Source organism: Pararge aegeria, chromosome Z (assembly GCF_905163445.1).
Source record: "Pararge aegeria chromosome Z, ilParAegt1.1, whole genome shotgun sequence".
Lineage (NCBI taxonomy): Eukaryota > Metazoa > Arthropoda > Insecta > Lepidoptera > Nymphalidae > Pararge > Pararge aegeria.
This window is the reverse complement of record NC_053208.1, coordinates 22,441,198-22,454,215: the sequence shown is the minus strand read 5'-3', so window position 1 is coordinate 22,454,215 and position 13,018 is coordinate 22,441,198. Positions and strand designations below refer to the sequence as shown.

Genomic DNA, 13,018 nt, shown 5'->3' with positions numbered 1-13,018 from the left:
ACGTTACGGTCCAAAATAACTTTAGGTACCTTAAGACTAATTTTGAGTATTGCGCTGCTAATTTGTCTCATGTCTGACCCAGTTTGCACATATTTTTATGGTACAATGAACAGGTCAATGAAAGACTGAATAAAATATTTGAAAAAACTTATTAGGCATTAAAATTATGTAGTTTGACTACTAATCAAAAGTTTCTGATTAAGAAGACATACTGTGTAAAAATTCTCATCGACATTTTCAGTTTCACTAAATATTGAAATATATTTGAATTCTGTTGTTATGTTATGATCACCTGTGTCATGCGGAATACAGTATAATGAGCACATAAACGACAAAACCACATGAGCAAAGTTGCATTTCGTTTCCAATAATTGGAAAGCATGATCAATGAACATGTTATGACCACCCACTTCCGCGGTTTTTATTTTACCCCAGAAGAAAGTGCAATGTGTTTTTATGTGTAACGTCCTCCCTAAGAGCTGTGCGGAACCCTGATTCCTATGTCTGGCCTTCCGCGTATCAGACCCCTTTTCCTCTACGATCCGAACTAGGCTATCTATGTAGAATTATTAAATCGAGCAAGTAGAATTGCACTAATAATATTCTTAAATTATTTAGGTAGGTTATAAACCTTCTTGAATAGCTAGGTACTTAAGTGAACTAAATCTAAGTCTTGTTGAAACCTATGACAATCGGATTCGTATGATCTGGTTAATACCATGGGTATCCTAACCTAAACTATAACTTTTATTAAGTTGTACCTATCTCTTTATTGTATAGTTGTTGTTTTTCAACTACATACATCATGTTATAACTCAGAATACAATCTACTCTTCGTTTCATCGTCATTCTCTTAGATATGTATTATAGGAGGGAAAGCAAGCGGGGATTTCGCGATTTACTCGAGCGCCGTGGGGACCTATTGTATTGTGAAGGTTAGATGCTTCAAAGAAAAAAGTTTGTGTAAGCCTAACGACGATTGATTACAGATATTTAAAAAAAAAGAAGAATCCAAATACTCCAGATATTAATAGCATATGCGCCTCACGTGTCTCTTATAGAGGAAATATATTAATCTGTCGGTTTACATGCTGGGGTTGGCCGTACGAGAGGGTAGATAATAGGAACAAAAATATGTCACACATTGATAAGGGATGTTATGTGAGCCCTCCAGTAGCTCCTATTCAGAAGAGTGATGATTTGGCCAAAAGTCATAGCCGATTTTTTTAAATAGCTAACAAAAAAAATGTGACCATAAATTATACGACCACGGCGATTATTGTAGATTCTTCATCTTGATGCCCTTATGTTTTTATGGAGGATTTGTTCGTGCTCGAATAAATCCCTAAAGCCCCGCTTGGGCTCTCCTACCATTATAATATGACGTTGTAAAAAATGTAATAGCTAATAAATGTCTGTATTATTTACATACATGTCAAAAATAAATTTTCGTTTTTACCACTTGTTTTATTTACGTAGACAACGCAGCAAAACTCATTGAATTTTGATGACCTCCCTGGCGCAGTGGTGACTTGTAATTTTAAGTTAAGGTTCTAATCCCGGCAGGGACATTTTGGGAATTTATATTCTCAGAATTAGCTCTGGTCTTAACTTTAACTGGTGGGAGGCTTCGGGCGTTGCTAGTTAGCACCCTTCTGACATAGTCGTGCCGCTTAGCATTCAGGTAAGATGTCGAGTAGAAAACGCATTAATCCCGTACCCAGGGGTACGGGTTTAGTACAACTGCCATACTCCATAGCGCTAGTGAGCCCGCTACGATCTTAGAAATCATCACTTACCAACAGGTGAGATTGCAGTAAATAATTGTTTTATTGGTCGCACATTACTTTTACTATAGTTATAATCCGCGTAATTTTTTGGCAAAGCTCGTCCAATGTTGCAGAGGGGTTTAAGTAGACCTCTGAGGCAACTCCAATTGAAGTAGTTTGGGGAGTTAAGATAGAGTGAACATGGGGTGGCCATGAGATAGGACCAAGTTATCCGATCTTTTGTTGGGATAGCTGCTTCTATGAGACATGCCGAGGTAGCCGAATCATTTTGTAGTTATTATGGGGATATTATGCCAGTGCCAGATTGGTGGACGATATATCAAAATCCCTAGTAAACAATATTGTAAAAGTGCAAAGTATGTCGAGCAGGGTATATCCTTATCCTATTCATTAAAGGTCATACAGGTATATGCGCCAACCTCATCACATCCAGACGTGGATCCAGAGGCTTTGTATAAGGAGATCTTAAAAGCCATACCTACTTACTACAATGTTGTGATGGGGGATTTAAACGCAAAGCTTGCTGAGCATGCCGGTGCAGAGTTCTAAATCGCACTTGTGATTTACGGCATTTCAATACAGAGCGTATTAAAAATGCCTTTAAGCAAAACCGAGGTTCTAAAGTGTTTGCTAGACATCAGTCTATCGGACAGACCCAGTTGAAGCGACTGAAGACCGAAGATGGTAGTCTTATTCATTCCCAACATTAAGTTTTGGTGAGGTATTAGAAGTTTTATGGACCACAACACAGACACCTGTTGACGATTTTGCCACAGGGCCAGATCGACCCGGCACTATACCGAACATATCCGGACGTCAGCCAATACAAGATTAGTGTGTCTCTCAAACAGCATATCTAAGTGTAGCAGTATTTGTAAAGTCAAAGTCAAAGTAAAAAATATCTTTATTCAAGTAGGCCCATAGGTGGCACTTTTGATGCGTACATAAGAATTACACGGTAGTTAGATGATGACGATAACCACATTCGTAAACTTAATACTAATGCTACGAGGGTTGCAAACGCGTCCTGGTCTAAGAAGAAGCCCACAACAAACTTAGCTGGGTGTTTTTTTTTGTTATCACCATCTCACAATGTCATTTTAAATTATTAGAAGAGCAACCTTTAGTTGTTGTTGTTGGTTAGAGCAATAATTTACACCCAAGCTTTTTTATCAATTACGTAGTCCTTTATACTATAATAGGACTTTTCTATAAGCTTACGTTTAATACAAACTTTGAACTTTTTAAGAGACATCAAGATGTTAATTGGTAGTTTATTGTAGAATTGTATGCATGTACAAAAATGCCACTATGTCAGTTCGTATACACGATCAGACTACGAGACCAACCCTATTGCACCGAGTGCGTTTGGGAGATGTAATCTCCCCGAAGTTGTTTACCGCTGCGTTGGAAGGCGTCTTTAAACTTCTGAATTGGAACTCTAAACTTCAGTTTGCCTATGATACCTTTAGATGAATCAATTACCTCAGCAGAGTCAATCAACAAGTGGGTGGGTGTTACGAGTGAACATGAGCAAGACGAAGATTATCTAATGGCATGAGCATTCCATGAGCATTATATACCTAGGGCACACCACCCAGTTAGTCATTACCTATTTCTTAAAACTTCGTATCTCGCTTCAACACATGATGGTGTCCCTGTAACCCAGCGGAGCCCATGAATCGAAAACCAAAGAGTTTCTAAATATTACTTTTACCCGCAACTCCGTCTGCCTGGACTTCAGAAATGGGTTTAATGCTTCACTCGCTTACAATTTTTATTTTTATTCCTACCACGGGAACTATTTGAGATAGTATAGAACGTATATGTTCTTTTTCTTAGCATAAGTGATATGCGCACGAAATTTCAAAGCTGTCTGCTGGGGGCTTAGCTTGTAGACAATTTAAAATTTTTCCTCGGCAACTACTTAAGGAATCAAAGGTAGCCTATGTTCTTTTCCATGTCAAAGGCACTGCAAGGCTACAAGCATGCCAAAGTTTTTGCGTGATTGAGTAACTAACGTCCACACTTTCAAATTTATAATATTAGTAGGTATACTAGCCCTAATGTCATTGTCTTGCGAAACGTAAAATTTTAGTATTCGATTAAGGGTTAACGCGTCATTCATTTTGGGCGCCCATAAACCCCTACACTCAGTATTCTCGAAGCAACACCCTCCTACGCTCGGTAGTTATTCCTCTTCGGATTTATCCCACCGCCCGTAATGTAAGACATTGCATTACCTCCTAGTTGAATGTGTTGAATATGTTGCTTACCCAACCAATTAAACTACTCCGTGGCTTAAAGTCCCACAGTTATTTCTGTTTCCATGCTTTGTTTTTTTTAGTAATGGTAGCACAGACACAGCAAGTAGTCTGTACTCTAATTGCTAAAAAACAACAGCATATCCCTCAAGTTAGCCACTAGAGTGTTGGCTAAACTGCAGAGTATTGATTTTCTTTCTCGTCCATCTTGTTTCAAGAACCAGTCGTCTTTTGAGGTGCTCCGTGCTGTGAGCTTTAACTACTAATTAAATTAACAGGTTCGTGTTTCTTTTCATTTAGTTTTGAATAATTTAGCTTATTGTACATAGATTTTATTACTTTTTGCATTGTGTGTGTGTGTGGATGTGTGGCAAGGATAGTTAGTAAGCAGAAACTACTGCCCTAAAATCTATATGTTAGTAATTACCTAAATTATCTACGGGTAGGCGTAATAATTACGTGACTCTTCTCGTTATATAGATAATGCGGCCATGGCATAATTGTATCACTGCAATGTAAAGCGTTGGCTGAATCGCAGAGTATTGATTTTCTTTGTCGTCCATTTTGTCGCCAAAATTAGTTACCTTCGGTTGTGTTACGTATAGTGAGCTTATGTGTAATATTAAATCACTGGTTTGTGCTTCTGATTTAGTTCATAATAATTTAGTTAATTTTTTATTTCATTACTTGTTTTCATGCTGCCATCTTTCAATAGATAATGGTAGCACATGCGCCGTAGCACCAACTTGTGGGTTGGCCGAACTGTAATAGATTATTGATTTTCTGAACCGCCCATATTTTGAGTTCAGTATTTGCAGCCTCTGGTTGTGCTTTATGATGCTGTGATTTTAAAATATGATAATTTAGTTATTCGTTCATTTGATTTACTATCTCATACTGTCAGTGTTGTGTGTGGCGTGTATGGGCGAGTGGCTACGGCAATTGTGAAACAGAAAATACGGTAAGGGAAAAATTAAACACAAGTAGGTAAGTACTTATCAGAAATAATAATAACAGGCACAATTGAAAAGACATCTGTAAAGATATTCTAAAAATATTACTGCGAATACAGCCCTATCTCCTAAGCGGTTACTGGCTGTCTTTAAGCCAAGACGCATGTACAGAATATAAGGCGCTGGTGTAGAATAACTTTTTTACCTTTGAAAATCAATATAGGTATTGCTAAAATTACATCCCAACCACCCCAGGGTTTCCAGAATAAATCCGAACATATTACGCATGCGCAGAATAGACGGTTCGGATGGCCATTAAATAATTTGTCCACCATTTTGTGAAACTTACATGAACAGTTCAGGATATTCGTTTCCTGTCCTCTTCATAACACGCACATATTTGCGATGGATTAATAGGGTTGTCAAAAGCTTTGATTTTGGTTTCATATAACTCATTGAATGTGTCGCTGAGTTAGGTTCTTATAGAGTAAGTCTTTGAGCTATTAAGTACCAAACAAGGCAAACGGGAAAAAATTGTGAAATATGGAGAAAATCGAGTTCAACACTATTATTCAGTTCCTAACCAGAGAAAGACCAGACCATACTGGAAGAGTTGTCATTCATTTACGGGAATTTTTGTCAAAGGAAGACTAGGGTTTGGCATACCCTCTTTATAAAAAGGCAGGGAGTCACTTGAAGACGACCCACGGCCAGAAGTGCCGATCGAGGTGATCACTCCGTAAATATTGAGTATATCGAATAATTTATTTAATATAATATGATGCCAGCTAGAGAATTCTTCGCAGCCATCTTGGCATGACTAAGTATAGTCAGCGCAAAATGGGTGCCGAATGCTCACGTTGATTAAAAAACAACAGCGCGTTCTCGAGCATTTTTTGACCTCTGTAGGAAAGACAAAGAGAGTGTAATTAAGGTGTCACAATCAGCTGGGAAAATCATGGCAATAGTCTCTTGGGACTCAGAAGGAATCCTATGAATTGATTACAAAGATAAACACCACCACACTTCTTCCTTCGAATGACACTTTACTTAGACTTACTATAAAACCTAGTAATAACATGCTCATTTAGTATCTAACTCAGCAACACATTAACTGAGTAACAAAAAATATTTTTGACAACCCTGTTAATCCATTATGTTCTACCCGTACACAAGTAGATTGTAGGTGGGTGGGAAAATCGGGCAGCGACTGTATCGATCCGCCTAACACCCCATCTAGAATATTCGACTGGAGCAACTCGATGGGTAGTGAGCGGTGTATGGGTGGCCAGTCTAGTGATTTACCCGTCCCATTGAAAACATCATACTGGGTGGAATTTTAGCGGTCGCCCACAACTTTGGACAACCTCTAACACCTAGGTTTATTTTTTTTCCATACATTTCATTAGCCAGTACACGAAATATAGCCCGATCCATCATCGCCCACCTGCTCGGTAACTGTTACACCCTAGGTGCCAAGAAAATGAAGATGGTCCCTAGGACCATTATAATGCGAGGTCTTGGAGAATCTGGACACATGCAAGCGAAGACTTTTTAAATCTGCCTTCTTCAGCTTTACGTGTAGATGTAGAAAGATAGATACACCTTGCCGTTGTGAGTTCCCAAGAATGAAAGTAATTAGTATTGAATTACTTAATTAGTAGGGATCTATACATCTAAATCACGCGCACTAAGCAGACTTCTGCTTCACGCGCGGTATTCAGATTTACTTTAGCGATTTTTAGTAAATTTAGCTTTTAACTTCTAGAGAGAGATTAATACCTACAATTTCCAATGCTTCTCTTTCTTATTTACCGACTTTTAAAAGGGCTTTATTTAAAAGGGTATATTTTTCTTTTTATGTTTTTTTGCGCTGATTTTTCCGATGATAATAAAAATATTATTTTGTTCTAGGTTGGTGAAATACAGGCACCGTATTAAACAAGATGTCTAAGGCGTCAAAGATGGAAAATGCTGCGGCAGATACGGAAAATGCTGCAGCAGATATGGAAATTGCTGCGGCAGATACGAAAGATGCTGCGGCAGATAGGGAAAATGCTGCGGCAGTTACTCGGTACGTAGAGCTACACTGTACAGGTCAACTACACCATCTCGCCAGCTTGTGGACGGCCACTCCTGGACATTGGTATTATTGATTAGCCCTGCTGGTCTTTGTCTGCTTGTTATAGCTCTTCTCTTCATGATAATGTGTATATTGTCATGTCTTCTTGTCTCGACTTCTCTTTTGTTAAACTTTTCTCAGTGGTCATGTAGATAACTGTGAAAACCGTCCGTCTCTTATAATATGGTCTGAGCGATAGCTCAGCTAAAGGCCAATACCGTGCCCATTTTTAACAGATGACAATTCAAGACGAACGAACATACATTGCCTTACCTAGAACAAAAACTGCCTGTTCTAGAAGACAGTTTAATTACTTAGGCCTTAATGCTTGAATAAAAAGACAAAAATTTCTCATTTTACTAGTCATAGACTTAAAAGTATTAAAAAAATCCCTTCATAACGTATAACTACGATGAAACAAAAAAGGTTTAAAAATACATGTTTAGTTTCCAACATCATATAACCTTATAAACGAAACACATGATACACTCACAACATTTACGTACAGATAGGCGCACTGACACATACACACACAAACATAAACACACACACATGCACACGCGTTTCAGTCAGCATGCTATTCTCACTTAACCGTTAGAGAACTCGACACACCTTTGTAAAGTTTCCTTTGTTAAAGTGCACTATATATTATCTCAATGATTGAATCAATGTTTGGGAAGGCACTGGCCCCTAAGTTTAGGGGTCAGTATTCCAAAGATTTATCATACTGAGTTAATAAATATTTTCTACCTTACCTACCGCTAACTACAATCATCCACACCCCAAGGGCTAATTATTCATCGTCATCTTGTCATGTTTGATTCTCGCCTCTAGTGATTAAACTTAGTGAGAGCTTCTTAGACTCAGTCTCATTTCTCCACCTAAATTACGATCTTGCGGGCTTTCGACGATATTAGACAGCGGTATTATCATCATCATCATCATCATCATCATCATTATCATCATCATTATCATCATCATTATCATTATCATTATCATCATCATTATCATCATCATTATCATTATCATTATCATCATCATTATAATCACCATTACCATCATCATCATTATCATCATCGCCATCATCATCATCATTATAATTACCATCATCATCATCATCATTATCCTCATCATCGTCATCATTATTATCACCATCATCCTCTTCATCATCATTATCATCATCATCATCAACATCATTATCATCATCACCATCATCCTCATTATCATCACCATCATCATCGTCATCATCATCACCATCATCGTCGTCACCATCATCATCATCATCGTCACCATCATCATCAACATCAACCCATTACTGATCTTCTACAAGGCATGTTTTCCTCTCAGACTGAGAAGGGTTTAGGCCGTAGTCTACCGACCATAGTCTACGCTGGAAAAGCACGGATTGCTAGACTTCACATGCCGTTGATTACATTACTCTCAGACATGCATATTTAAATTGTTACCATAAGTTAGGGTACAATGAAATAGGCATGATAACAGTCACAAAGAATCGCTAAAATATTTTAAGTATTTATCCAATGAATATATAGTACCTATTTACATTAAATAAAATTATATTCACAGGACTTACATTAAATTAAATTATTTGATGAGAACTTTTTAACATTTATTAATCAGTATTATTATTGTGTTCACTAAACGTATTTTATTTTCGCCATATTGTACAGTTCTAATGTGATCATTCATATACATACCAGTTCCCAAAACCGAAACACTGCATCCGACGACGCGGCCGTACCAGATGACAACAATGCTGATGATCATGAAGAGATCTTGCTGCCAGCGACCGAGCTACTGGCACTACTGAACATCATCGAAGAAGCGTCAGGAGATAACGAGGTTTAAACATTTACTTACTAATAAGAACCAATTACGACATTTTTTTATATGAGTTAGTTAGGTTCGCCCGCCTCGTACAGTTGTAGATACAGATCGGAATGATAAAAAAACAAATGATTTTGTTGTTTTATTTTAGTTTCGGCTATTATATATAATTTATAGCTGTTGCCCGCGACTTTGTCTGCGTATGTTTTTGTTTTTAAATGTGGTATTAAATTTAGTTGTAGATCTAAAAAAAATTAAAGTGTGTAGTATCGCTAAGCCTTAAGGGATTGGTGCTGTCCGCTGAGGAGTTCTTTCCTCTATCTCCAACAAAGTTTGGGCAAAATTAAACACATTAACGTCTATAGTACAAAAATTATTATTTAAATCGGTTATAATTTGTCGGAGTTATGGTGAAAAATCGTCAAACACTCCTCCCCTCTCCCAAAGGAACCGAGTTTCATGTCGGGATAAAAAGTATCCTATGTTACTTCTAACACTTCCAAGAATATGGGTATAAAGTTTCATGAGGATCGGTTAAGTAGTTTTTGCGTGAAAGCGTAACAAACAAACTTACATTGACATTTATAATATTAGTATGGATAGGGATAGGGATAGTAGCGAATATTTTAATACCAAGCTTAACTAAATCAATGCAAAAAAATAACTATTATAAATACCTCTATAGTAAAGGTCTATAAGTAACGCCTAGAATGTCCATAGACCTGTTTATTATTTAGTAAGTGTAGAATAAAATAGGCATTATAACAGTCGCTAAGAATCGCTAAAATATTTTAAGTATTTAACTAATGATACATGAAATGACGATAAATGATACATAGAATACATGAAATAAGTAAATTCAAATTCAAAAATTTTTTTTTAATGTAACATACATACATTGGTAATAATTAAAGCTAGAACGGTTCCAAACGCGCCCTGGTCTAAGAAGAGCGCACAACGAACTTTTTTACAACCAGACAGGTTTTTTTTTTACAACCATCTCAAAGTCGAATTAATATCTAGCTATCAAGTTAGAGCAATTCAAGTACATGCTTTTTTATCACACCTGTAATTCTTAATATTTTAATAGGATATTTCTATAAGCTTATTGTATTATAAACATTGAACATATTGAGAGACTTCTTAGACGTAGTTTAAATAAAGGTTAAAAATAAATATTATTTAATATAAATTACCCATAAATGAATTAATAATTTTCTGCAGCCTAGTGAACTGCACTACAAGTTTATTTTTGCTTCTTATATTAATATTGTGTATGATGTGTAATAGCACTCCACTTTCTTATTAAACTTTGTTAAATTCTAATCTACATAAAAAAAAAAAAAAATCTAGGTGAGATAGGTATTTATTTTTAATAAATAAAACTGTAAAATCTAGTGATCCGCCATGACAGGTGAAACGCCGAATTCAAAAATATGACGTCACATATTTTTATACAGCTTCAACTTCGAAATTGTCGGCCTATATTTTGAGATTTCAAACTATCAGTTGCTAAGTTTTTTGTTATCAAAAGCTATGTAACAAGGACTTATTAAAGCTCTGATTAGTCTATGACGACGCAAGTAGGTACGGCCATGGCCCGTGACACCCGGCAAGCGTTTTCGCCAAAATATTTTTTTTCAAATATAATTTGCAATTTATATGAACAAAATCTTCAATTTCTTAAAAAATAGGATAAGCTATCGTATTTTTCTAGAAATTTTGAAAGATAGAGATTGATAGTTAATACTTTCGAACATCATAGGGCAGTATTTCTTATTATTCACCATAACTATTGACATAATTCTGCCTTCCAAACCGGTGGTAGAGTCACTAAAAACAGATTGACTTGACGTTTCAAAGTGCTTGTAAATTGGGCTGCGCCTACTTGTAATAAATGAATTAAGATTTTTTGTAATATAATAATTTTGCGAATCAAAGAGTGAAGAAATCCCATTTTATAGTAAACTAGTGGCTTATACCAGCATTCAAAATTATATTTAAAAATACGTAGTAATAAATTAGTCAACTGTTTTAGTATTCCGTATTTGATTTTCTACATAAATATAAGTATATTTTCCCCTTATAGTTGGTGTTCAACTTGTGGGAACCGGTGGTCGACGAAATTGATGTTGCAGATATAACAGGACAAGTTGTACCAAAATTGCGAAACGTCGGATAAACAAAACTTTTACCAATATTTATTTAGGCTAAGTGCGTACGTCCTTTTAAACCAGAGGTATCCAAACTTTTTATTACTCCAGACCGTTTTCAAACTCTTAAAGTTTCGCCCATATTCCCAAAACCAAAAACACAAACCAACATCTGGTCAAAAAATGTAAAGATTACATCTGACGATTGAAACTCGCGTCGCGGCTGAGTTGATTCGCGCAAACATGGCATCTTCTTTTTTTAAAGACGTAGTAGGTACGACTATTTTTGATAAAATGACGTCCTATAAATTGATCGACTCGAATTTTGCTCTCTTATTTTTTTAGTTTATTTATTATCTTTTTATATTGATAAGTAAAGCCACGCCAAAACTTTTGCTTATTTCTATTTTAATTGACCCCATTTTACAACTTGTGTTTCCGAATAGCTTGGCCCCACCTCTGGAGGTCCACTTGGACTACTTTGGGACTTACTAGTTTAAACGGACGCACGAACATCAAACTTTTTTGTGTTTGGTACCGTTTTACCATCAAATTTAAAACATGTTGTATTCATTTATTATGCTTTTATCTACATGTGAAGGTAGCACAATTGTTTAACTTCCATGTTTGTGTTGTTTAATAATCCCTAACTTACAGCACGGTTTTATGTGAACAACCAAAACACTCATTTTAGACTTGAGTGAAAAACGTTTAGGATTATTATAAGGATTATTATAGAAATCACTATAAATAACGTTGCTTATTTTTTACGTTGAATTCTAATTTTAACTTTGATATTATTATTATTCTGGTGCTACAATTGCTTATAATATTATTGGTTTGTTTATAATTTAAGTAGTGCCGTCCTTGCCGTTCTTCACTATGTTAGCTGGAGCTGAATTTAAATATAAATTGACTGGTTTTTAAGGGTGTATCGTAATTGGTTCATAACATTGTCGATTCACAGTAGAAGAGTTTGAGCCTCAGACCTTAAAAATCAATTGAAGCACAGTTATTTATCTAGTTTCATTGATTGAATGAAATATTTTACATCAGAAATATCTCCCAACACGAAACTTAATTACTTAAAATTACATACAACTCTGTTAATTTAGATAGATATTGCTACATTTTAGTTTTAGTTTTTACCCAGTATTACACCGCATATAATTGATACGTTATTATTTTAGTTCGTACGGTCACGACATTTAAATTTATAAATAGGTTGCACAGTTCTAAGGTATAACTCTCTTCTTTTGTTTTTACTAGGTTTAAAACAATAATACATATTTCAGATAACAAACAAAAAAAAAAATCATTGGTTGGACATACCTTTCACTGTTTCATTGCCAAGTTACCGAAAATAATTATACAAACAACAAAACAAATTCCGGAACTACAGTTTTAAACATGGCCCTTCGTGTACATATTGATAGGTATATTTTTACTAGCTGCGCGACGCAATACGAAATAGTCAATAAATTATTACGAAAAAATATTTAAGAAGTAAAAATTATTTTCAGTTTAACTGTGAGCTTCTGCTTTATTCTCATTAAGTTTTTCTTTATTTCGTAACATTTACTTAAAGGTAGAAAAAAATATCGTCCTAGTCGTTCTAGGTAGGGATAAGTTATAGAACGCGCAATTATGCTTAATCAATAGTCAAGCATAGGTAGGTTAAGGTAGGTAATGTAATATTATCCATGTGCTCAAACAATGGCGTTATCACAGTAATCTGTACAGTTAGTAGTAAGTTAGTTACATTACGGCGTAGTAATAAATTCCACCCTCATAATCTTCTAAAATTCGAAGTACCATAACATTTCTACCGCGCACTTGCAAATTGTGGAACAATCTCCCATCAGATGAGTTTCCTCCAAAATAAAAT

General features: G+C 35.7%; 1 protein-coding gene across 1 annotated transcript; it reads left to right on the top strand.

Moving 5' to 3' along the window:
- The first annotated feature begins 4,261 nt into the window (after window positions 1–4,261).
- LOC120636399 lies at window positions 4,262–11,841 on the top strand. Its single transcript, XM_039907860.1, has 4 exons — window positions 4,262–4,332; window positions 6,922–7,081; window positions 8,851–8,992; window positions 11,067–11,841. Exons 2-4 carry the CDS (start codon window positions 6,954–6,956, stop codon window positions 11,157–11,159), a joined length of 363 nt encoding a protein of 120 aa, XP_039763794.1. The 5' UTR covers window positions 4,262–4,332; window positions 6,922–6,953; the 3' UTR covers window positions 11,160–11,841.
- Window positions 11,842–13,018: the final 1,177 nt, after the last annotated feature.

What these genes read in the sequence shown, in the direction of transcription:
- LOC120636399 (XM_039907860.1), top strand. Translation starts at nt 6,954, where the DNA reads ATGTCTAAGGCGTCAAAGATGGAAAATGCTGCGGCAGATACGGAAAAT. An exon ending in AATGCTGCGGCAGTTACTCG is followed by an intron (nt 7,082 to 8,850) that starts GTACGTAGAGCT and finishes TATACATACCAG; the next exon opens with TTCCCAAAACCGAAACACTG. An exon ending in AAGCGTCAGGAGATAACGAG is followed by an intron (nt 8,993 to 11,066) that starts GTTTAAACATTT and finishes TTCCCCTTATAG; the next exon opens with TTGGTGTTCAACTTGTGGGA.